General features: G+C 42.4%; 1 protein-coding gene across 2 annotated transcripts in view; it reads right to left on the reverse strand.

Annotated features, from left to right (window-relative positions):
- Window positions 1–26703, reverse strand: part of BABAM2 (BRISC and BRCA1 A complex member 2) — a 2993168-nt gene that overhangs the window by 793154 nt on the left and 2173311 nt on the right. For both annotated transcript variants that reach the window (XM_044085207.1, XM_044085201.1), the window contains exon 8: window positions 1701–1800. In XM_044085207.1, the coding sequence (XP_043941142.1) occupies window positions 1701–1800 (100 nt within the window). The remainder of the gene's footprint in view (window positions 1–1700; window positions 1801–26703) is intronic.

Genomic DNA, 26703 nt, shown 5'->3' on the forward strand with positions numbered 1-26703 from the left:
GAGAATCATCAGACAACTTGTTTAGGAGATTATATAGGTATAAGAGATTTACTAATTAGTTCTCTGAGACAGTAGCTGATGCATGGAAAAGACTACCAAATTATATTAAAGCAAGCACCAGTTAGATGTTTTTAAGAGTCAGACACTTATTATAAGAATGACTGTTTCAGTATATTGGCAGGCTAGAAGGGTATTACTGCCCAAGTCTGAAATATTTGCATGTATGTATATAACGTTCTAGAGCTTCACAGTTTTATTCATATTCCTCCACCAGAATAAAATCCACCATTTCCAAGTCTTTACTACACACAAGTGATTTATGCACAGAGTTAGCAGATTTGCTAGTTTACTGCTTACAACCCATTATAAAATCAAATATGCACTGAACCAATATACTTAAAATGCTTACTTGAGAATATTCAGTACAGTTTTGTTGGTGTTTTTGCAGCATGGCCAATTCCATTCATTTTCACTTTGCTGCAAGGAATCTGCTGTTCTAAATTAGAAAAGTTAACTGTTTCTGCTGTGTATATGCTGCGGTGGTGGTGCTGCGGTAGCGTTGTCGCCTCACAGTAAGACGACGCCCTGTTCGATTCTCAGCTAGAGCGTCTTCTATGTGGAGACATGCATGAATGGGTGTGCCTTAGTTGAAGGTTGTGCGTCAGGGCCGACAACTCGGCACGTAAAAATCTGCTGCCAATCATTAGCGGACCGGAGTTCCGCTGTGGCGACCCCTAACTAGGAAAAGCCGAAAGACACAACAACAACAACTGTTTCTGCTGTGTTTTAATTTCTTGGGTCTAAAATGAAAACAGACACAAATGTATCTAAAATGCGGAATGACAGTAAACTAATTAAATAGATGATCATAACCTTTACAATGATATATGGTGCTTTGAGTGCTGGTACTTGAAGCATGGCTACAGCATTTGGGGTAAGAAAACAGCCATATTTGACCTAAAATAATACATAAATGCACATATATGTACGATCACTTATTTTTCCAATCATATTACAGACTTAAAGTAATGAGACATTCTTGCCTCCCAGTCACAAGTGGAAGTGGGAATGGTGTAGGTTAGTAAACTCAGAAGTCACAATACAGTAGATGCTAACAATCAAGATTTTTAAGAGGAGCACTCTTTGAAACTAAGAAGATCTAACTGGTTATACTTTGATCAGCTGCTAACTGACTAACCAAAGAACACTACCAAAGGCCAACCAACCAAGCTGTCAATTAACAAACATGTTTTTCTGTGTATGACACAGCCCACTGCACACCCACTTTAATATTACAAGCTTTAAGGCTATCATAAATGTAAGCAATTGTACTCTAAGAACTGAAAAATGTCTATATGGTTAGCTAGTCTCAGAGGACTCTGGTCAGAGCTGCAGCAAAGGAGAGGAAACACGCTTTTGAGCATTTACCAAGGCAGCCAAGTAAGTTTGTGAAGTGTTGCTTCAAGATTCACTTGGTATTCAGTCAGTTTCTTGGTGTCCAGTTTACCAGAGTCCTTTTGCAAACTCTTTCTAAATATAAGCAAAGTTCATGCTGTGTCATTCCACATGTTTAGATGCTCTCTGCTTATATATATAGTTTCCAATCAGACTTCCCACTATAAACACTGAACATCTAAATAAACTAGTCTCCTCCTTTTCCTTCAGTTTGCCAGGGAATAAATGTGGAAAGAATAACCTACCTTGTTGTTCAAGAGCTGGCACACCTGAGGAACATAGTCAATAAGACAGCCACCGTTGGGGAATGCTGGTATATGTAAAGCAGAACCACCACCAAGAGCACTGCAAAAATGAAAAGAAAGCATTGGCATTAAGAGTATGGACCATCTTGCTAATTACTACAAAACAGGCAGTGCAGATTTCAAGAAGTCATAATGTTATTACCCGGCTTATGGGTCTTGTATAGAGAAAAGTATACAGTTCAATCAACTTGGATGGAAACATCCTTTTCTTTTCTTGTTTTTATATGCCTGTACTTACCAATTATTGGCTCTCCCAATATAGACTGTACCACATTCATTCCACTTGGGCACAGATAAATCAGTGGAAGTTATCACCTAAGCAACAATCAGGGATTTTGTTTGCCCTCTCTCTCTAATTCGTGAGAGCCCTGATGTGCATAAATCACACAATGCTAGTGCATATGCCAGTTCTGGCTACAGCCTGGCCCTTCCTGTCGCCTTGTCCTTACTCCCAGCTACTGCCAAGTATAGAGATTTCATCAGACAAAGCTACTTCCCTCCATTGTAATAGGAAGGGTGGCAATAACTGCTCACTTCCACCCTCCGCTGCTACTTTTCCAGCACCCAAGCTGTCGATCCAGAGTCAAAAATGGGTCACAGTCAAAGCTTCATCTATTTAAACCACAGAGATACCTAGTCCTTTTCTCTAGTGACTTAACACATGTTCTCATCCACACCAGATCATAATCAAAGCCTCTTCCATCAATCCAACAACAGAAACATGACAAAGGATAGTTTCTTCCATTTCTCTGTAGGTAGGGAATGAAATGAGGCCCTGGTACCAAGTACATCACTGGACCTGTATCTAGTGTGTGTGTGTGTGTGTGTGTGTGTGTGTGTGTGTGTGTGTGTGTGTGTGTGTGTGTGTGTGTGTGTGTGTGTGTGTGTGTGTGTGTGTGTGTGTGTGTGTGTCAGTCACTTCAGAAATACTGGCACTAGAGACTAAGTATTAAATGTCAGATACACTCCCTCTCTAGAAATGAAGGAAAAATACACATGAACACCCCATCCTTCTCCAGCTGCCCTCCAGACACACAAGTTTATTTTTGAACACTGGCCTGTGGTACTGTAGGCAGAAATCCAACACTTTGCCAACAACATAAATTTTTCCTCATTTCCTCAGAGTATCACAGCACCTTAGGTAAACTTCAAGGACAAGCCTAGTAATATACCGAGTCTGTGGACATAGCTAACCTGTTAGCCAACAGGTTCTGTGAAAACTTCACTCCATGTCCCCACCACATGTACCCCATGCCATCCCTACCACCTGTCCTCTACTTTGTACCTCTGAAGAACAAGTAATAAATGCCCTCTCTAAGGGCAAACACACAGCATCTAAGGGACCTGATAACATCCCCAGTTGTGTCCTACATGGGCTCAAACAAGAATTTGCAACACCACTGGGCACTCTTTTCAATCAGTCTAAGCTCCACCTTCATCCCAGCTGAATGGAAAATGGCCACCATTATTCTCTTGCAAAAAGGTGGTGCATACACTGACCCTGGGAACTACAGATCTATTAGCCTGACTAGCCTTATTTGCAGGGCCATGAAGCAAATCATCATGGACCTTATCAACAAAGATATAGGTAATTTCCAAACACTTGACCCTACTCAGTTGGATTTGTCAAAGGGAGATCATGCCCGTTAAACCTGGTGGACTTCTTTGAGACAGTCACCAAGGCCCTAGATGAGGGGAAATCTGTGCATACAGCCTACATTTACTTAGCTAAGGCTTTTAACACTATCCCTCGCTCAGGCAATATTGACAAACTCACCCAGCTAGGTATCAACCCTTATTTCATTAGATGGGTCGCTAAATGGCTCACTGATACAACCCATACAGTCAAAATAGGAGTATCCAGCTCCAACAGCAGACCTGTAACCAGTGGTGCTCCACACGACTCAGTCCTAGGGCCTCTACTGTTTGGAGTCAATTTCTCAGAAGTACAAGCTAAAAAGTACAGTTGTGTACACTTACCATAAATGTAGATGTTCAGGTGTACTCACTACTGCAGTCATCACATTTGGGTTATCACTGCCAGGGTAGCCCTCGGTCGGCCTGAATACCAGAGACTTAGTATTTCTGCATCAGTTGCTTTCACTTGAGGACTGACGTCAGGTCGTCAGTGGTATAAATAAAGGCATCCAACACCATTACATCAGTTTTTCTTGCCCTAACCTGTCAGGAGCCCACAAAGTAGGAGGCCAGGCTCTGATGGTAGAACCCCACCAGTGTAAAATAAACACCAATATGTCCCTTGTAAGGAAAGGGGAACAACAAGGAAAAAAAAAGAAAAAGAGAAAGGGGGATGGACGGAGGGAAACAAGGACTGCAACAGTGAATACACTCAAACATCTACATTTATGATAAATGTACACAACTGTACAATGTTCTTCATTTTTCACTGTTGCAGTCATCACATTTGAGTAGATTCTCAAAGCTGAGGAAACGGGTGGAGGCAGTTCAGGAAGCTAGGGGTTGGCTAGCATGCCCTGCAAGACTGCAGAGGCAAACTCTGCCCTGGATTTGGAGGGGAGAGGCAGGTGGCAATGCTTGGTAAAAGTATGAAGAGATGTCAAGGTGGCAGTCTCCAGGATGTCTCTGGTGGGGACTTCTCTGAGGAAAGCTGCTCTGGTGGAGTGTGTCCTGACCCCCTTGGGGGGAGGCTTGCCATGCTGTTTGTAGCAGAAATGGATGCAGTGTGCTATCCATTTGGAAATGGTTTGCTTGGAGATGGCTTTACCTTCTGCCCCCTGAAGCAAAACTAACCAGCAATTGATCAGACGTTCTGAAGGGTTTAGTCCTGTCCAGATAGTATTTGAGCTGTCTGTGCACATCTAGAGAGTGCAGGATCCTTTCCCCCTTGTTTTGGGGGTTAGGAAAGAAGGTGGGTAAATGGATGGATTGGTTGAGAGCCACAATGAACACCACCTTGGGCATGAAGGATGGATTAGTTCTCAGGGATACCCTGTCTTCATGGAATATGATGAAGGGTTAAACAGCCATAAGTGCTTGCAGCTCAGAAACTCTTCTGGCTGAAGTGATGGCCAGGAGGAAGGCTGTCTCCCAGGAAAGAAATTTTAGCTCTGCAGAAGAAGCTGGTTCGAAAGGGGGCAGGGTGAGCTTTTCCAAGACAAAGTTAAGGTCCCAAGCTGCTGATAGTGCCCTTCTGGGGGGCCTCAAGTTGCTAGCCCCTCTGAGGAACTGTTTAATCAGAGGGTGTGAAAAAAGAGGCTGCTCAGTGGGAAAATGAGCAGAAATAGCAGGGGCATGAAAGTTTATAGAGGAGAAAGAGAGACCACTGTGTAGTAGGTCAGCTAAGTAATCCAGGATAAGGTGGATGGAGGGCTGTGACATACTGGCCCCCTTGGCCTGGATCCAGGTGCAGAACCTTTTCCATTTATCTGCATAAGACTTTCTGGTGCTAGGGCTTCTGGCCTCTCGGATAACATCCAGAACCTGTTTAATGAGGATGGCAGATTGGTCAGGGGGAGGGCTAGGGTATAAGCCAAGCTGCCAACTTGAGTGTCTGCAACTGGGGGTGCATGAGTTCCCCTTCCCTCTGGGTTAAGAGGTTTGGAATCTGAGGAAGATTCCATGGAGGTAGCGTGGACAGGCTGCACAGAAAGGGATACCAGTGCTATCTGGGCCAGTCTGGAGCTATGAGAATGGTCCTTGGTTTTTCCTCCCTTATTTTGAGCAGTACCCTGGGAATGAGAGGTAGGGGAGGAAAGGCATAGACCGAGAGGTTTACCCAAGGGAAGGACAAGGCATCCACTTTCCAAACCATGCAGTGATGCTCCCTGGTGCAGAATTTGCTGAGCTGATGGTTGGTGTGGGAGGGAAAGAGGTCGACCTCCGGGGTTCCTCATTTCTGAGTTATTAGGAAGAAGGTGTTTCTGTTGAGCTGCCACTCATAGTGGTCCAAGAGCTGTCTGCTTAATTGGTCTGCCAGGGAGTTGAGACAGCCTGGCAGGTATTGAGCTAACAGGTGTATTTGCATGGAAGAGGCTGTGAACCAAAGAGTCATGGCCAGCCTGGACAGTGGGTAGGAGAGTGAGTCCCTCCCTGCTTGTTGATGTACCACATCACAGTGGTGGTGTCTGTCTTGATCAGGAGAACCCTTGGAGAAAGAAGGCGTTTGAAAGCTATTAAGGCCTACTGCACAGCCATCATCTCTTTTTAACTGATGTGCAGAGGGAGTTGTTGGGGGTTCAATGGGCTCTGCATGCAGCTGCTGTCCAAGTGTGCACCCTAAGCGTAGTCTGATGCATCTGTGGTGAGTGTCTGGGTGTTGGGGAATGGGGAGAAGGGCAGTCCTTTGTTGTGGGAGCATGCTGTTGCTCATCAAAGAAATTCCTTCCTCAGGCAAGGAATAATAGGTAGAAGAGTTTACAGATCTTGAGAGTGTTGACACCAAAGGCTCTTTAAGTACCACTGAAGTTTCCTTGTATCCAGCCTGGCATATGGAATGAGGAGTATGCAAGAGGCCATGAACCCCAGGACTTGCAGGATTTTCCTTACAGAAAGCTGGGGCCTGGTGGCCAGTTGAGAGAAGTAAGCTGATAGGAAAATTTGATTCTCTGGTGTAAGTAATGCCATCTGGGATGCTGTGTCCAGACTAGCGCCCAGGAAGATTATCCTTTTGGTGGGTAGCAGTTTGGATTTCTTTTAATTGATTGTGTAGGTCCTTTACAAAGGCCAGGTCTTTGAGCAGATTTTCCTGGCTGTCTGCCTAAATAAGGCAGTAGTCTAAGTAGGGATAAATGTGAATATTTCTTTGTCTGCAAAAGGGAATGGCCGGAGCCAGGCATTTTGTGAAAACTCTGGGAGCAGTAGATAAGCCAAAGGGAAGCGCAAAGAACTGAAAGTGTTGAGATCCTGCCCTGAAGTGGAGATATTTTCTGCAGGACGCCCTGATAGGAGTGTGGCGGTAGGCCTCTTTTAGGTTCAGGGTGGCTATCCAGGCATCCTTGGAGAGCATGGGTAGCAGCTCCTGGAGGGTGAGCATTTTGAATTTTAGGATCACCAGAAATGTGTTTAGAATGGACATATTGAAGATGGGGTGCCAGATGCCCTCTTTTTTGGGTACCAGAAAAAGTCTGGAGTAGAAGCCTTGGCCTATCTGCTCTGCAGGAACATGCTCTACTGCCACCAAGGAGAGCAGAGAATGGATTTGCTTTTGAGCCTCTGTCCAATGATTTGGTGGTAGATCTGGGAACCCTTTTGTGGATGGAAGGGTGTGGATGGAGAATTTGTACCCCTGAGACATAATGCTCAGAACCAATTGGTCCTTGGTAATGGTGGCCCAGGTGCTTGAGTGAAAGGGCAGTTTTCCTCCTAGGAGTGTATGAAGGTGGGCAGAGGTGAGGTTGGGAAGGGGCGAGTCTTTGTGAGTTCTTACCATAAGGGGGTGGCTTAGAACTCCCTGGTTTTGAAATGGAGGTAGTCCACTGCTTAGATCTCTGCAACCCCTGGGGCTGCTGTCTGGGGGGGGGGTCTGTTTCCACGGGGCCTAGGCTGGCCCTGTCTACTCGGAGCAGAAAAGGACCAGTGCATGGAGGGAAAATGCCTGCTGTACCTAGGGGGCAGGACTGGACCTGTAAGAAACCTTTAACAGTCTGCATAGATTTTGCTTTTTCTACCATCTTTTTTAAGACCTCTTCTGCTTTAGTGCCAAACAAGGTATCTTTGTGCAAGGGTGCAACCAACAATTTTGATTTGACATGGCTTGGCAGGGGTTGTCCTTAAGCCATGCATGTTTTCTAATGACAGATCCGGTGACTGCTGCCCTGCAAGAAGCTTCTAGGACGTAAAAATCGCAATGCAAAGTGTGTTTAGTTACTTCACCAGCAGAATGCATTAAGTCCTGTAAATCTTTAGATTTTGCTCATGCAAGAAAGAAGGAAATTTTTTGTTAAGGAGTCCTAGGTATGTTGCTGATACTTAAGCATATGGAGCTGACAATTTAGTGCCTTGATAGCAAGAGTAGCTGAGGTGTATACTCCATCTGTCTAGTGCTTGGGAATCCCTGTCTGAGGGGGTAGGATTCTTAGCTGAGGTTGCTTTAATCCCTTTAGGCCCTTGAGTAATGACCTCAAGAGTCAGCTGCAGGATTTATAAAAAGATATTTGTGCGAGTCAGGAACTCTGTAGTACCTGTCTGGTCTTCTGGGAGCAGGACGGAGGGCATCTGGAGTCAAGCTGCATTCAAGGAAGACATCATCCATCACATCTAGGACTGGGAGGGGATGGCTAACGGCCTATGTTGTGGAAGGTCCAGGAACTCTCCGAGTCTCTTTTTAGACTGTGGGTAGTCTTGACTCTCCCATAGTAACTGCTCCCTTAAGGTATGCAAGGTTTCCCCAAAGGAAAAATCCTCTGGGGGAGAGGCTGAAGGAATAGATTCCTAAGCATCAGAATCCTCATATGTGGAGAGGGGCTGCATGTCTTCATAGTCAGATGCATCGGATTCATCTGACTCTTGTTCAGACAAAACTACTGGAGACAGCTCTCTTTTCCTTTTTGAGGGAGTGGCTTGGCCCCTAATCGGCATGATAAGGTCTTCTGTCATTTTAAGCATTTGAGATTGAGGCAAGGGAGCAGGCACCTGAGAGTGAGTAGTCAGTTTCTTGGGTATGGTTCGACCCCTGGGCCTAAGGAACTCAGTAGTTTTTGAAAGAAATGTAGTCATGAAAGAAGACGTTGGTTTACGTCGGGATTTGGTGTTGCGAAGGACTTCCTCAGAAGCCGGTGCCTGCACAGCGGCTCCAGACCCATCCAAGGTAGAGATGATCGCAGGATCCTTAGACAAAGAAGAGTTCTGCAGCATACTGAACTCCAAAAGGGTCTCGGTAGCGGACAGCGAATTAACTGAAGCGGGCATCAGGGGCTGCAAAAGCACCTCACTGAGTTCCCAAGAACTGACGACCAGCTTAACGGAACCGTTGTTGGAAGGTTTGGTCCTATGCAGTCTGTCTCTGTCTTTATCTTTATGTTTTTTTCAGAAGATCTGCTGTCAGATGGCTTACCGAAGCCATATTGGAATTCGAGGACTGTAAACGGAAATATCTAGCTACAATAAGGGCCCGACAACACATAGTTCTGGCAATAAACAAAGCACAGAAGTGACAACGAGGGACGTCGTGGTCTAGACCTAGACAAGTGACGCAGTAAGAGTGGAAGTCCCGGTGCGGTATTTGCTTTCCACAGGTGAGATAATTACTTTTTCTGATATCGGTTAGTGCAAGAAAAAAGGATCCCCAACAGAATACTTAGCTTTCGAAGACTTCAAATTCAATTCAGCAAAGAAACTCAGGTAGCGGCAGACTGGCACTCGTGCGAACTGCTTCTGCTTCTGGCTCCACGGCAAGAAAGACTGATGTAATGGCGTTGGATGCCTTCCTTTATACAACTGATGACCTGACGTCAGTCCTCAAGCGACACCAACTGACACAAATACTATGTCTCTGGTATTTGGGTTGGCCGAGGGCTACCCTGGCAGGGATAACCCAAATGTGATAACTGCAACAGTGAAACAAGAAGAACATCTAAAGTCTGTGGCTAACAAAATTTCCTGATGATTGCAAACTGGGAGCAGTCATACAACCTCCAAATGATGTCAACATCCTACAAGAGGGTCTTAAAAATAAAACAAATTGGTGCCAAAGTCATGGCTTTAAAGTAAATTCCAAAAAATGTATTATCATCCCTTTTGGTTCCTGCTAACTACCACACCAATAACACCATCCTAATTATGCAATAAGTGGTGATAGGCCTGGGCACACAGGTTGACAGCAACCCTACCTTTGATCACCATGTCTCCACAGTGGTAAGAAGGGCATTCTATTTTGCTCATCTCATAAGTAAGGGCATTGCATCCAGGAAAAAAGAAATTATAACCTCTCTGTACTCTACCTTAATCATTCCAATAACTAGAATGCCCATTTTGGTATGTACCTTTCCAAGCACCTGCAGCAACTGGAGAGACCACAAAGGTTCCTCACAAGGAAAATTCAAGGACTTCAGCATCTGTCCTACATGGATCATCTGAAATCACTGTCATTTTATTCTGCTTTATACAGACTAGGTGATCTATGCCTTGCATATAAAGCAATCTTTGACCCTGCTTTATTGGAAATGCTGTATATCCGCAAGTTAAATGGTACATGGCTTACTCACTCTAAATACTTTAACCTGGTATGTGACATTAACAGAACCTGCTGGAGGGACATACCACACCTTTGGAATGGACTCCCACTTCATGTCAAACAGAGCACCTCATTGGTCCTCTTCAAATGCAATCTGGACGATTAGATGGGTAACCATAAATTCACCCCAGGGAGTCCAACTCTGTCCCCCTTGGACAGAAGCCACTGGTTCTGATCATGGAAATAAGGGTAGAACTCAGCTAGGCTTGTAAAGGCCCTGGGGCCATTAGCCTAATAACTTCCTATGATCTGGGGTGGTGGTAGTGTATCACAGTGGCCAAGAACAGAAGGCTGTAGTGTTAGAAAATATTACCAGCCTTTCCTTGAAAATTAGAGTGTGTGTGTGTGTGTGTGTGTGTCTATATCTATATAATCTATCTATATATAAATATACATATACATATATATATATATATACACACACACACACACAGATATATATAGAAAGAAACAATTATAATATATAAAGTACAATCATGGTAAGAAAGTGAACACTGGAATGTACTGAAAATCACAGATACATTGAGAAAGGGGTCTGGGGAGATAGGCCAGAGACTCTGCTTGATGGAATGTTCAGTGTGATCCTTATTCTTGGGTGTGACGGCGTATGCCTATACCAAAAGTAATAGTTCATATTTTCTGAATGCTCGTTGCCATGACACACTTGATTAGTTGCTTAGTGATCCACATTTGTGTGCCTTTTACACTCTTACCTGTCTAACGCCAGTAGTATGACAAGAGACCATACTCCTTGCAGCAATCAGATTTTTGATTTTTAGATTAATGATAATTTATCATTAGTTGGCAGTGGAACAAATCACAGTACTGTAGTTCCTCAAGAATGTCTATTTTTTTTACAGTTAAATGTGTGGCATATAGTAACAAAACAACAGTGATCAAAATGAAAGAAATTTGGGAGTGTGGTGTCAACTTGGATGCCTTTAGGGTCATTGACCCTTTACAACCATGACTAACTGCTAAAATGGTCCTGCAAAGAACCAGGATTTATTGGATTCATCCCCACCTTGAATAAAATTAATACAACTACCTCCTTCCTATAGGATGGAATTTTGTCAGCATTTCTGCATGAAGAAAGGCAACTACTCCTTCCCCCACAAAATTCAAAAGGAAAGTCATTAGCATCCAGTGATTTCCCACTAGAGAACTTACATAATACTGTGAAAAACTCTTCCATATGGTGCTAATGCCACCCGTTTTCTCTCTTCCCCACTTCTAGAGAAACACATCTCACTCTAAAGTACCCTCTTAAATTTCATTCCTGCACCTCTTAAGAATATAAATCCCTAAAGTAATTTTGAAAAATATTAATAATTTTACCCTGGGCAACCAACCAATCGATACTTGTGTCTCTCAAATCACAAAAATCATTATCTCATTCTTTAAATGCCTAAGCCCAAGCTTTTTTCTGCCTTTGGGCAATTCTATTGGCAACATGACTTTAGAATTCTAAATCTGTATTTAATAATTTTAATAAGTTAACCTTTCCTAGCTATAATTCATCATCAAACTTGTCTATCCCTTCTGCCAACTACTTGGCAATTCCTGCCTTCCTGTTGTTGCCAGTCACATATAAACAACGTACAGAATACTTGCATGGATCTTGTGCAACCCTGCAAAGTCAAGTACAGCGAGTCCATAAAGGCTTTCCACCACCTAGTTATATCACCACCTATGAGTGAGAACACCCATTAAGCAACCTCTGCCTTGTACCAGTCCTAAGAATATCTAGACTTACAAAAGAAGACATTACATATCCTATGCTTCGCCAGGTGAGAGTCCCCTAAAGCTAAAATCAATCCAAAGTCAATACTAATTTGTTCACTCCAATGGAGCATCCTGAGGTTTTATGCCCTCAGATTTCAAACGGTCATATATATATATATATATATAGAGAGAGAGAGAGAGAGAGCCACAGAGGTTACTAAAGAAATGTAAATGTTATCTTATTCACTACAAACAGATATTTAAAGTGGTAGTGTTCACTAGACTCAAGGTCTTAAGCTGGATTTGTAAGTCATACTAAAAGTAAATATTAATTTTGTAATGCTTTGTAAACAACTTACAATATCTCAGTAAGCAAAAAAGTTACATACATACTGTCAGCAACATTTGTTTGTTCATCTCTGAGCTTTCATATGAGGCCATGCAAATTTTGTCTGTGCCACCTGGTTGTTGAAATATTCAGAAAAATACAAAATTATAGCAATATAAATAAACAGTATATGAAAAATTACATCTCTTCAGGAGTATTAAAGGTCAAATATCACCGTAGATGTATTGCCAGACTTGTAAGCTTTATGGTGAAATATTTCAATGGCTTACGTACAGTATAGTTTTGTCATTATTAACGCAAACATGAATTGGCTATATTAGACACCTAGAGATGTCAGTAGGCTGTAACTACAAAAATGCCTAGTGGTATCACTAGGCAGTAATGGGCTAGAGGAGGATGATCAAAAATAACAGCTGGGTGGATCTCAAACTCTTCAATTCTGTACAAATTATGCCTTGAGATAAATCAATCCTTGAATAGCACATATGTGAATAAAAATAAAAGCATACTTTTAGCCCTTTCCACACCTCTAGGACACCACTTCCAACAGACCCATTAAGATACAATATGTCCTAGAAAATGTCCTGGCTTTAGCAATTCTCACTGCTCTGGGACTACCTCACATGCCACAGGGGTCAGTCAACAAATTCTAGGGTTGCCACCTTTTCAAATGGCCAAAGTGGCACATTTTCAGGACACACATCAGATTTTACAGGCCGACACATACCTATGGTCAGTACAAAGGATAGAACTTTACTTTTTTGCCAAAATAAAAGCTTTTTCTTGTAGCAGTTTAGTTGCTTATTCTGTTTCTTGTAACATTTTGGTATTTTAGATACAGAAATAACAATTTTATGCAAGTATTACATAAAATATGGGACACAATTATGTCCTACAATCTCAGGACATTTGCCATTTTTAATATTTTTGGTCAGGACACAACTGCCCAAAGAGGGACTGTCCCTCGCAAAGTGGGACAGGTGGTAACCCTAACAAATTCCAGTCCACTATTATAACTGTCACCCCTATGTGGCAGCAACACATTTCAGATAATATTTCTCTAATCTTGTACTCTGAGGGGTGAAGAGGGAGATAAACTGCTATTACAGATAACTGCATTCCCTTCCACTTCTCTAACTATATACCTACCAGACATATCCTTTAATTGTAACTGAACTTTATAAATGAGCACCCTAGATAGTTATTAACATCATATTTCTTACTGACAATTCATACATTTCATTACTGATTGTGCATACCTCTGTACTTCTATACTTATGAATTCTGGACAAAGTAGGGACACTTTATTACTCAAATTCACTTAAAAAGTTAATAGAACACATTTTGCTTCAACATGCACCATCAGATCAATAAGTAGTACATTAAACAGAGAATAATATAATAACTGAGAAACTGGAAGCTCGCTACGGATAGCAAGATACAAGAAGTGAAAATGTTTTTGGTCCCTTTAGTTTTATATACAGATCAGGCATATTTTTTTTATCAGAGGAGAAGTTGTGGATAGCAATTAATAAAGAGTTGAAAGATTTTATCTGGGATGGGAAGAGGCAAGAGTCAAGTGGGATAAGTTGATCTTTCCAATAGGACATGGTGGTTTGGGGTTACCTGACCTGAAGAGGTATTTCAGAGCTACACAATTAAGGCTCCTATATATATAGCACAAGCAGAAAGCTATAACTCAAAGTGGAAAGGGATCATGATGAAACGGGCGAAGCTCAAGAAATAAGAGAAAGTGGGATTTTGGGTGCAGATCCTTAAGGAGAACAACAACCATACAGAATATTATATTCATAAAGTAGCAGAAAATATTCTAAGAACTAAGCCAACATGGGAATGGAGAAAGGAGAGTCTGCCAATAGGGATGACTGGAATTAGGAGTATAGAGAATAGGCCAGGGGGCTGGAATTTACTGGAGAAAACTGGCAAAAAAAAAAACAAGGTATTGGGAGCAAATAATTAGAGAGGGAAAGGTATCAGAATGGGAAGAGGCCAGAAATAGTTAGAGACTACCTTCCCTATCAAGGACTGACATCAGAGTATAGGCAAAGCAAAAGAAATAGGGGGATTCTAAGTAAAATACCAGCACTGGTAGAGTTTTTAGCAGAATCTAGAACAGAAGCTGGTGTTAAAAAGGGGTAAACAGTAGGATGTATGAAATATTGTATGATAACTACAGAAATCAATCAGAGGAGGTTAAAAAGGATTGAGAATCAGACTGGACAGGCAAATCACAAAGAAACAATGGAAGGATATATGCATGGCTCCCAAATATGCAAAAAAAAAAAAAAATCGATAATATTTAGGATTTTTGCTTGGAAGTGTTTGCATAGTTGAAAACCAAACAAAACAGTACTAAACCACAAAGCGGGCTAACACCACAGGAACAAGAATAAAATTTAATGTTGAGCATTTTCGTCACAAATTACAGTTGACTTCTTCAGAAAAAACAGAGTATCACCCCTCAGCTCCTTAAATACTCATTACAAAGACATCATTAACAGATGTGTGTTGAACACCATTTATATTTAAAGATACAGACTCCCTTTTTTCTTACATATAAAACCAAAGGTCATATTGCACTGCTTATGATATTTAACAATGTTAAAAACTTCAAGCCTAAGATGTTAACATAAGTTATATGAAATAGTAAAATATTCTAATAATAATGTTAATAATATAATAATAAAAGTAAACAAATTACATAAAAAAGTTTGCTTTTAGTTTCAAAAAACTAGTCAATGACACCATATCATTCAGTCCTGAATTACTGTTGGCATTAACCCTCAATTGTCAAAACAGTTCTTTATATTCAAGTAAATATTCTATAGGGCCTCCTCTCTCATCCACCGTAAGTTGTTCAAGAACTGTGAATTTGAAATTTTGACCTGGGTAGGTACCGACATGTTTAGCCAGTGAATTTTTTAAATTCACTTTCCTAATGTCATATAAATGCTGGTAAATGTGTGTTCGAAAGACATTCTTGGTTTTGCCTATGTAAAAACCAGCACACGTCCATGTTATCCATCACAGAGGATTTTCACAGGTCTATATTTCCCATGTCGACAGAGCTGTGACCTCCCACACCTGCCCTACTTAAATATACCAACTCCGAGATCGCACTACAGTGGAGGAAAAGTACAGCTGTGTACACTTACCATAAATGTAGATGTTTGAGTGTATTCACTGTTGCAGTCATCACATTTGGGTTATCCCTGCCAGGGTAGCCCTCGGCCGGCCCGAATACTAGAGGCTTAGTATTCCTGGGTCAGTTGCTGTCACTTCAGAACTGACGTCAGGTCATCAGTAGTATAAAGTAAGGCAGCTGACGCCATTACATCAGTTTTTCTTGCCCTGTCAGGAGCTCCCAAGTGGGAGCCAGGATATGGTGGAAGAACCCCACTAGTAGAAAGTAAATACCAAAAAGTTCCTTGTAAGAAGAGAGTGAGAAAGAAGGGGTCTATATTATATGTTTGAAGTCTGAAAATTTCGAATCTCGTATGATCGACTCCATATGAGCGAAGTTTTCAAACATCGAACATAAAATATAAACAAACTAAAAAAAAAAAAACTACCTGAATACTCTATGCAGGGGGGCAAACCCCCCCTGCACCCCCCACGCCCGCCACTACTTAAATATACCAACTCCGAGATCGCACCCCCACGTCCGCCGCTACTTAAATATACCAACTCCGAGATCGCACTACATTGAAGTGAAGGGAAATATTCCCTATGGCGATCTCCGTTGAAACGTTCGATGTTTGAAAACTTCGCTCATATGATGTTGATCATATGAGATTCGAAGTTTTCAAACTTCAAACTTACAATATAGACCCGAAAGAAGAGGGGGATGGAGGGAGGGAAACCAGGACTGCAACACTGAATACACTCGAACATCTACATTTATGGTTAAGTGTACACAACTGTATTATGTTCTTCGTATTTCACTGTTGCGGTCATCACATTTTGGTTGATTCCCAAAGCTGAGGAAAAGGATGGAGACAGTCAAGGAGACTAGGGGCAGGCTAGGATGCCCTGCAAGACTGCAGGGGCAAAGCCTGCCTTGGATTTGGAAAAGATAGGCAGGTGGTAATGCTTGGTGCTTGGTGAAAGTGTGAACAGATGTCCAGGTGGGAGCCTCCAGGATGTCCCTGGTGGAGACTCCTCTGAGGAAAGCTGCAGAGGTGGAAGCTGCTCTGGTGGAGCGAGTCCTGACCCACTCAGGGGGAGGTTTTCTGTGTTGCTTGTAACAGAAATGGATGCAGTGTGCTATCCATTTGGAAATTGTTTGTTTGGAGATGGCTTTGCTCTCTGCCCCTATAGCAAAGACTTTCTGAATGATTTAGTCCTGTCTAGATAGAATCTGAGCTGTCTATGCACATTCAGAGAGTGCAGACTCGCCTACCCCTTGTTTTGTGGGTTAGGGAAAAAGGTGGGCAAATGAATGGATTGGTTGGGAGCCACACTGGATACCACTTTGAGCATGAAGGATGGGTTAGTCCTGAGGGCCACCCTATCAGCATTGAAGATGATGAAGGGCTCCACAGCCATGAGTGCTTAGAGCTCAGAGACTCTTCTTGCTGAAGTGATGGCCAGGTGAAAAGCTGTCTTTCAGGAGAGAAATTTTAACTCTGCTGAAGATGCTAGTTCAAAGGGGGGCAGGGCGAGCTTTTCCAACACAAAGTTAAGGTCCCAAGCTGGGGTAGGTGCTCTTCTGGGTGGCCTCAAATTGCTAGCCCCTCTTAGGAATTGTTTGATCAGAGGGTGTGAGAAAAGGGGGTGTTCAGTGTGGAAATGAGCAGAAATAGCAGATGCATGAATTTTAATAGAGGAAAAAAGAGAGACCACTGTGTAGCAGATCAGCTAGGTAATCCAGGATGAAAGGTAGAGAGGGCTGTGCCGTATCGGCTCCCTTAGCCTGAATCCAGGTGCAGAACCTTTTCCATTTGTCAGCATAAGACTTTCTAGTGCTAGGGCATCTAGCATCATGTATAACATTTAGAACTTGTTTACTCAGGTTGACAGATTGATCTGTGGTCAGGGGATAAGCCAAGCTGCCAAACTGAGGGTCTGCAATTGGGGATGCATGAATTTTCCTTCCCTCTGGGTCATGTGCGTTGGGGTCTGAGGGAGATGCCATGGTGGCAGTGGGACAGGCTGCGCAGCAGTGGGTTCCAGTGCTGGCGAGGCCAGTTTGAAGCAATCAGAACTTTCCTTGGTTTTTCCTCCCTTATTTTGAGCAGTACCCTGGTGATGAGAGGTAGTGGGGGAAATGCATAGACCGGATTGACCCAGGGGAAGGATAGGGCATCCACTTTCCAAGCCATGCAGTAATGGTCCCTGGTGCAGAACTTGCTGAGCTGATGGTTGGTGTGGAAGGCAAACAGGCCGACCTTCGGGGTGCCCCATTTCTGAGTTATTAGGATGAAGATTCTGTGGTCTAGCTGCCACTGGTGTGGGTCCAGAAGATTTCTGCTTAAGTGGTCTGCTAGAGAGTTTAAAGAGCCTGGCAGGAATTGTGCTAACAGGTGGCGTTGAATGGCACAGGCTGTGTGCCAAAGGGTCATGGCCAGCCTGCACAGAGAGTAGGAGCGAGTCCCTCCCTGCTTGTTGATATACAACATCACAGTGGTGTTGTCTGTTTTGATTAGGAGAGTCCCTGGGGAGAGAAGGGGTCTGAAAGCTGTCAATGTGTGCTGGACAGCTAACATCTCTTTTTGGTTGATGTGCAGGTGGATTTGCTGTAGGCTCCATTGGCCCTGTATGCACCTGCCGTCCAGGTGTGCACCCCAGGCATAGTCTGATGCATCTGTGGTGAGGGTCTGGGCAGCGGGGGGTGGTGGAAAAGGTAGTCCCTTGTTGTGGGAGCATGCTACTGCCCACCAAAGAAAATCTTTCCTTAGGTAAGCTATCAATGGTATAAGAGTTTCCAGGTCTTGAGAGTGTTGACGCCAAAGGTACCATTGTAGTTTCCTCATATGCAGTCTGACATATGGAATGAGTAGAATGCAAGATGCCATGAACTCCAGAGCTTGCAAGATTTTACTTGCAGATAACTGGGGTCTGGTGGCTAGTTGAGAGAAGTAGGCTGTCGGGCAGGTTTGCTGTTCTGGTGTAAGGAATGCCATCTGGGATGCTGTGTCCAGGCATGCTCCCAAGAATGCAATCCTCTAGGTGGGTACTAGTTTGGATTTCTTTTTGTTGATAGTGTACCCTAGAGAGGTCAGTAGGGACTTTACAAATGTCAGGTGCTTGAGCAGCTTTTCCTGACTGTCTGCCTGAATTAGGCAGTCATCTAAGTATGGGTAAATTTGGATATTCCTTTGTCTGCAAAAGGCAATGGTGGGAGGCAGACATTTTGTGAAAACTCTGGGAGCAGTAGATAAGCCAAAGGAAAGTGCAGAGAACTGAAAGTGCAGAGATCCTGCCCTGAAACGTAGGTATTTCCTGCATGATTCCCTGTTAGGAATGTGGAGGTAGGCCTCTTTTAGGTCTAGGGTGGCTAGCCAAGCATCCTTGGAGAGGATTGGTAGCAGTTGTTGGAGGGTCAGCATTTCGAATTTTGGTATCACCAGGAAGGTGTTTAGAATGGATAGATCGCGGATGGGGCGCCAGATGCCCACTTTTCTGGGTACCAGAAAAAGTCTGGCGTAGAAACCTTGACCTATCTGTTCTGCAGGAATGTGCTCTATTGCCCTCATAGAGGGCAGGGAAAGGACTTGTTTTTTTGCCTCTGCCCACTGGTTTGGAGGTAGACCTGGGAACCCCTTAGGGGTTGGAAGAGTGTGGAAAGAAAATTTGTATCCCTGGGACACTATGTTGAGGACCCAGCGGTCGTTGGTAATGGTGGCCCAGGTGCTTGCGTGAAAGGAGTTTTCCTCCTAGGGGCAAGTGCAAATGGGTAGAGGGAGGGGGTGGGGGAGGAGAGTCATTGTGAGTTCTTACCATGAGGGGGTGGCTTAGAACTTCCTGGTTTTGAAGTGGAGGAACTCCACTGCTTTGATCGCTGCATTCCTTGTGGCTGCTGTCTGGGGGGTCAGCGCTGAACTGATCTGGTGTGGGCTGGAAAGGACCAGTGCTTGGAGGAGCAATGCCTGCTGAACCTGGGTAGCTGGACCTGTAGGAAATCCTTAACTGTCGGCATAGATTTAGCTTTTTCTTCCATCTTTTTTAAGACCTCCTCTGCCTTGGTGCCAAATAAATTGCCTTTGTGCAAGGGTGCATCCAATAATTTAGATTTGACATGGTCTGGCAAGGGCTGTTCCTTAAGCCAAGCATGCCTTCTAAGGACAGAACCGGTGACTGCTGCCCTGCAAGAAGCTTCAAGGGCGTGAAAACCACAGTGTAAGGTGTGCTTAGTTATTTGACTTGCAGAATGCATCAACTCTTGTAACTCTTTAGATTCGGCACAAGCAGGAATGGAAGACACATTTTGTTTGAGGAGTTCCATGGTATGTTGCTGAAATTTTAGCATATGGAACTGACAATTTAGTGCTCTGATAGCAAGAGTAGTAGAGGTGCATACTTTTTTACCCCATCTGTCTAATGCTTGGGAATCCCTATCTGAGTGGGGTGGGATTCTTAGCAGAGGTTGCTTTAATTCTTTTAGGCCCTTGGGAAATTACCTTAGGGTCAGCAGTAGGATTTTTGAAATGAAATTTGTGAGAGTCAGGGACTCTGTAATACCTGTCAGGTTTTCTGGGAGCAGGAAAGAGGTTGTCAGGAGTCAAACTGGATTCCAGGAAAACATCGTCCACAACATCCAGGACTGGGGGAATGGCCAGGGGTCTGTGCTGTGGAAGATCTAAGAATTCTCTAAGTCTCTGTTTAGATTGAGGGTAGGCCTGACATTCTCACTGAAAATGCTCCCTTAAGGTATGAAGGGTTTCCCCAAAGGAAAAGTCCTTAGGTGGAGAGGCTGAAGGAATGGATTCCTCTGCATCAGAATGCTCATAAGCAGAGAGAGGTTGCATGTCTTCATTTTCAGATGCATCAGAGTCATCAGACTCCTGTTCAGACAAAACTACTAGGGACACATCTCTCTTTCTTTTGGAAGGGGTAGCTTAGCTTCCCCTGATCAGCATGATAAGGTCTTCCGCCATTTTAAGCATTTGAGACTGAGGCAAGGAAGCAGGTGCCCGAGATTGGGTCGTTGGTTTCTTGGGTGTGGTTCATACCCTGGGCCTTAGAAACTCGGTAGTTTTTGAAAGAACGTTAGACGTGAAAGAAGTCGGTTTGTGTCGATAATTGGTAGTGTGAAGTACTTCCTCAGAAGCCAGTGGCTGCTCAGCGGTTCTGGACCCATCCAAGGTAGACACAGCTGCAGGATCCTTAGTCGAAGAAGAGTTTTGTGGCATACCAGACTCTGAAAGGGTTTCGGTAGCGGCCTGCGAATCCACAGAAGCGGGTATCAGGGGCTGCGAAATTGCCTCACTGAGGACTGGAGAACTGACGACTAGCTTTACAGAAGCATCGTTGGTAGGTTTGGACCTGTGCGGTCTATCTCTGTCTTTATCCTTATTTTTTTTTTTTGGAAGATCTGCTGTCGGATGGCTTACCAAAGCCATATCAGAATTCGAGGACTGTATGCAAAAATATCTAGCTACAATAAGGGCCCGACAACATATAGATCTGGCATTAAAGCACAAAAGCGAAAGCGAGGGATGTCTTGGTCTGGGCCTAAGCAAGTGACGCAGTAAGAATGAAAGTCTTGGTGTGGTATTTCCTTTCCACAGGTGACACAATTGTTAACTTTTTCTGACATCGGTTAGAGCAAGAAAAAAAGGATCCCCAATGGGGTACTTAGCTTTAGAAGACTTCAGCTTCAATTCAGAAGACGAAACTCATGTAGCAGCCGACCAACACTAGTGCGAACTCCTTCTGCTTTGGGCTCCTTGGCAAGAAAGACTGATGTAATGGCATCGGCTGCCTTACTTTATACTACTGACAACCTGACGTTAGTCCTGAAGCGACAGCAACTGATGCAAAAATACTAAGCCTCTGGTATTCGGGCCAGCCGAGGGATAACCCACATGTGATGACTGCAACAGTAAAACACGAAGAACATCGTCAAATTCTCGACAACAGCCCTGCAATTTTTTTTCCCTGAGAAAAAAATCGCTATTGGGGCTGTTCGAGATTTTGGCATTTCGTTCTGTATGCTTCGATGTAAGGGCGTTCGATGAACAGCCCTGTTGACATGGGAATACAGATCGAATTTTCACACCTCAGCTTCAAAATGCGTCTTAGAACTACAATTCTGAGTCTGCACAAAGGTACTAAACAAACTACTCTTTCAGTTCTAGTATTCAGGTGTACCTCTGAATTTGAGTGAGATCAACCTGCATTTAATAAATAATCTTCAAAAAATTGGTTCCAGAAAATATGCATCAGGACAAGTGAAATCTTCCAAAAATACATATTTTTTTGTGCCTTAACAATTCAATAACTTCTTTCAGGAAGGTATAATTATGGATTTTAGATCTATAACTCAGTATCAAATGGAATGTACTAAGAATGCAAATTTCAGGAACAGACACTGCCAAGCATTATCCACTTGTCGTACTATTTCAAATTTGTGTGCAGAAGATGTAAGCAGAAAAGTTAATCGATAGCTTTTCTACTACGATTCAGCAATATCACAAATGTAATATAGTTTTAACGGTTTTAATTTTATTTCTAATGCTTAAGTTGTTTGAAAAGACTGTTATTTTCAGATTACTCACTTAATCCACTTCAGGATCTCGGAGGGAGAGAAGCATATTCTGACACTCACTGGACGCAAGGGACAAAATCGAATCCTAAGTACCAACCCATTACAGGACACATAAGCACACACATACTCATGCATGGCATGCACATCTCTGATTAATATGGAGGGTTTGAAATTCACCTATGATGCATCTTCAAAAGGTAGGAAGAAACTAGAATACCCAGAGAAACACCATGCAGACTAACAGAGGATGTGCTGACTCTGCAAAGAAAGCACTCCAATTAAGAGCTGAGGAACCAAACATAGAGTTGCAGCAAAATTAACCAGTGTACACCATAGTAAGAAATATAGCTTCTTAGCTGCCATGTTGACAGGAAAACTGGTTGTTGTCACTACACCGTGAATCACAATTACTAACATTTTCTCTAAAATGAGAAATATTTACATAATAACCAGATTCTCCACTTATTTAGATAAAGATCATAGATTCATGTCTTTACAGCAAGGGTTTTAAATGCCGAGTGCCATAACACTGAAAGCCAACATGCCAAGACTGAGACACCACCACTCACCCCACCCCCACCAAAAACAGCTTTTCTTGGGGGGGTGTTTGGCACCCTCTCATCCTCTGCTAATTATACATACTAACTCTGAGAATGCAACACAGTGAGGAAAGGGCCAATTCCCAGATCCCTGCATTATAGTGATCTCTTACAGCTGGTTCTCCTTTCACAAAAATGCTGCAGCATTTTCCGTTTCAACATTTTGACTGTCAGTATTGTGGCACTTGAATTTAAAACATTCAATGAAAAGACATGGATCTGAAGATCATTACCCATCATTATTGCTTCTGTTATCAAGTTATTACAACTAAACACTATAAAATCTTTTGTTTAATGCACAACATTCATACTAGTATTAATTTATTTAATTAAAATACTTGTTTTAGCTTGGAATGAAAATATTTCTGAAAACAAACTATGAATAATGCTTGTGATATGAACTAGTTTATGTTTTAAAGAGTCACTGTAAATAGTATAATAATCAACCTGAAGAAAAGTGTTGACGTTATCTTTTTACCTGTCAGTTTCTTCCATATCCTTACATATTAAAAGTCCTAATCTTTACAATGCTGCTATGTTACATGGAAAACATATGTAATCTGTGTTACAATCAGGCAAAAAAGGCAGGATGACTACTAGTAATACAGTCTTCGTGATCAAAAATATAACTGTCCAAATTATTGATACTAATATTACTACAATGTAATACTTTTTTAAAGGACAATTCCACAAAAGTGTCAATTTTTTTTCTCATCACAAAGTGCTTTCCCTTCCCTATAAAACACACCCCACAGTATGAAATACAAAGAAAACATACCTTAAGCAGTACTGTAATGATTTCTTCTACAGTTTTTCCCGCATGGCAGTCTGGCCTTCTCTGAAACCTCAAATTATTTCATTATGACATCTGTCACATCAACTGTGACATTGCATGGGTTAGGATGGTTACCATATATTTACAGCCTTAAGAAAACAGAATTGTCCAGATCACTGATACAGGGAAATTTTAATTTCTGTAAAAAAACTATTCTTTTGACCTAACATTTAAAGGTACCTTAAAATGTTGTGTAAGAAACTTCCACCTAAAAAAACTCAAAGGACATCACAAGGCAAAAGAGAAACTGACACTCCTTCCAGACACGGTCAAAAAAGCAGGACATCAAAGTTTTCTTACTGCAAAGTCAGTGTGAAGTGAGGTTACGATAGTAAATGTTGATATCACAGTGTACCCTGTTTGCCCTCATACTACACAAGGGAACCTTGTAAAACAAAAATCACATCAGCATGACAGCTTCCATTCCAGTCATTATGAAAAGCAAAAAATTTAAAAAAATAACCATTCAGGTTAACTGATAAATGTTAGCAATGCACTGAGGATCACATTTCAGTTTTTGGAGTAAACATTCAAACTGCGTCGATCTCTAAGGGAATGCATGTTGCATCTTAAAGAGAGATATTAAACGGATAGCCATTGGGGTCTATATCAGAAAACCGACAGCTAAAAACACCGAACACCCTTACCTTGACACTACTTAACCCAAAGCAGGAAATGTTGAACGGCTAGAACAGTGATTTTTTTCCCATGGAAAAAAATCACTGGGCCGTTGTCAGGAGTTTGCCGTTTCCTCCACTGTAGTGCGATCTCAGAGTAGGTATATTTAAGTGTGTGTGGGGGGGGGGGGGGCAAAGCCCTCCACTTTATTTTGTCTGTTGGTTTATTTATTTATTTATTTATTTTTGGCCCAGAGATGAGATTTTTTTCCCTGGGGAAAAAAAAGTCGCTGCTCTGGCCATTCAACATTTCCTGGTTTCGGTTAAGCAGTGTCGAGGTAAGGGTGTTCGGTGTTTTTAGCTGTTGATGTTGTGATACAGAACCTAGCCATTGTACCTTTTTTGTTGCTTTTTGATGTGAACTACGTTCCATATTTACATTACATGTAACACTTAGATGAATAGCTTGTATGTGTAAATCCATACGTGTACATGCGCCAGTTTATAGGTTGTTACTAGATTGATGACCACTAGGGCCCTTACAAGCCTAGCCACACACCCCAAACCATTTGCGTTGTGAGTATTATGGGTGTCAATAGCGGAGGGGGTGTTAGTAGGGAGATAACTAAGGATTTGTAGGGAAGGGGGTGTTAGTTAGGATAATACTTCTCTTATTGATTTCCTCTGTCCAGAAGGGACATGGGGGGCCAGAATGGGGGAAATTTTAAGAGTTCCCATCCATTTGTCAAGGTTTCATCTGAATAGAGTCAGGGATGAACTCTGTTTTACATGGGATGGGAAGCATACCTCTCAACTTGGAAACATCAAAAATCTGGACAAGGCCCATGAAAAATAGGTACAAATCTGTACGCTGATTAACATCTAATTTGCATACATAATTACACAACCCCACCCACTTCAATGGAATTGTGGGATATCAACTTTCAAACGCAAACTGAAGAACAGACGACCAAAATATGGCACCATTGACCCCCTGCAGCCATTCCAATGTCCCATTACCTGGCGATTTTGCCCCATTTACCATAAACACTAATGTGTGCATACTGCTTTACTTCTACAATGATTATTTGGATTTTATTTTGACATCTGCTAAACAAAGCAATACTGTCTCAATGAAAATAGACTTGGCATTAAAACTTCTCTGCCCTTGAAACTCACATTCATTGAAATAGCATGGAAACCCACACCACATCCAAAGAAAACGCATCTGGCCAGTGGTGGATAAAGATTACCTTTGGGCCGTTTTCAAATCATTGGCCCCTTGCACACAAAACAAGAAACATATATGTGTTCTTTTCTTTGATACACCTTCCTGACTTTAAGTTATATTCCTTGCATAATACAACACACTTGTTAGAGCGCATTTTAAATGTATTGTTTGAACATTTTTCCAGTAGGCTGTACTGTAGGCAATGAAACAAAATGCATGAACTAATAATGACAAAACTGCCCAATTCAGAACACTTTCATCATAAAAGTCTACTTCTACACCCACACTATAAATAGAATGACAGCAGTGTAAGCCATAGGCATCTTGCACAGCTTCTTGCACTTATTTTCAAGTTCAGTTTTTTTTGGGGGGGACAAAAGGTCAAAAACCAGGGACACATTTTAAACATTGCTTGTATAATTTTGGAAAGTTGCTAGAATAAAATGTTGTTACCACCACGCATGTCACTGGCAAGTCTTGAACTCAAGACCCTATGCACTACAGTCAGAGCAACATACCATTATGCCAAATCAGCAATTTCCTAAAAAATAGAAAGAATGAAACTTAATGCCTATCATTTAGTGAATTCAGTTCTCACTTCTCACCATAGCTCTCAACCTCTTAGCACAGAAAACCTGGACAAACAAAGCCAATAATGGGGGAATACAAATTCAGTTCTCACTTCTCACCATAGCTCTCAACTCTTAGAGCAAAAAACCTGGACAAAGCTCACAAGTGGTGGTGGCTAGGGACTTACCAGGGACACATTTTAACAATTGCTTGTATAATTTTGGAATGTTGTTAGAATAAAATGTTGCGTTAACACCAGGCATATTCCAGTTCTTTGTAAAGCTATAACTGCTAACATTCAATTATCCCCAACACACACACACAGATTTGGTTGATCCAAACCTGTTTGCATTAATTCCAAAATGAGCATCTAAATCAAGTGGCTCTCTATAATCCAAAACGAGCTGTTTATGCATTTCAAAACGAGCTGAAGAGGAGTGCTGTTGCTGTTAAACCGAACGGCTGCAATCTAAAATGAGCTGGAGTGCTGCTGCTGCTGTTAAAATGGCTGTAATACAGATTTCCTGCTCACATTTGCAGCCAGACCAGCCGGAAATGACAACATGAGCTCCTTGAGCTCAATTCCGACTGGCTGGTAGCCCTGACGGAGCTGACGTCATCGTGCACGTGATGACGTTAGCTCAGACAGTGCAGTATTTGAAAACATTAAAAAAAAAATGAAAAACATCGGAAATGAAGGGGTGCCACTCAGGAATCGTGGCACCCCTACATTTGGACCACAAAGCTCGGTAAAAACTGAATAATTCGGTATGGTTGAGAGGTATGATAGGGAGCCTATTCCATAGTGCAGGGATCTTTTGGAACACATATCTGTCCCTCCGGTACATTCTGCTAATGTCACAACTGAAGTTCAGATCCCTGGCTCTAGTGCTTCTACTGCTGTTTGTTTTGTTCATGTAAAACCATCAGGGCTGGATCTGAGGAACCACTCTAAGTCAGGCAAAGATCCCCTCTCAGCAGCCTGTAAGAGACTAAATACAGACAGAGGGCATTCATACCTTGGATTGTCCTGGTGAGAAACCTTTGTGGGCGTTCCTCCTGTTGCAAGTGT

This window comes from Protopterus annectens, chromosome 1.part1, assembly GCF_019279795.1.
Source record: "Protopterus annectens isolate FY-2018-M chromosome 1.part1, PAN1.0, whole genome shotgun sequence".
NCBI classification, from domain to species: Eukaryota; Metazoa; Chordata; order Ceratodontiformes; family Protopteridae; genus Protopterus; species Protopterus annectens.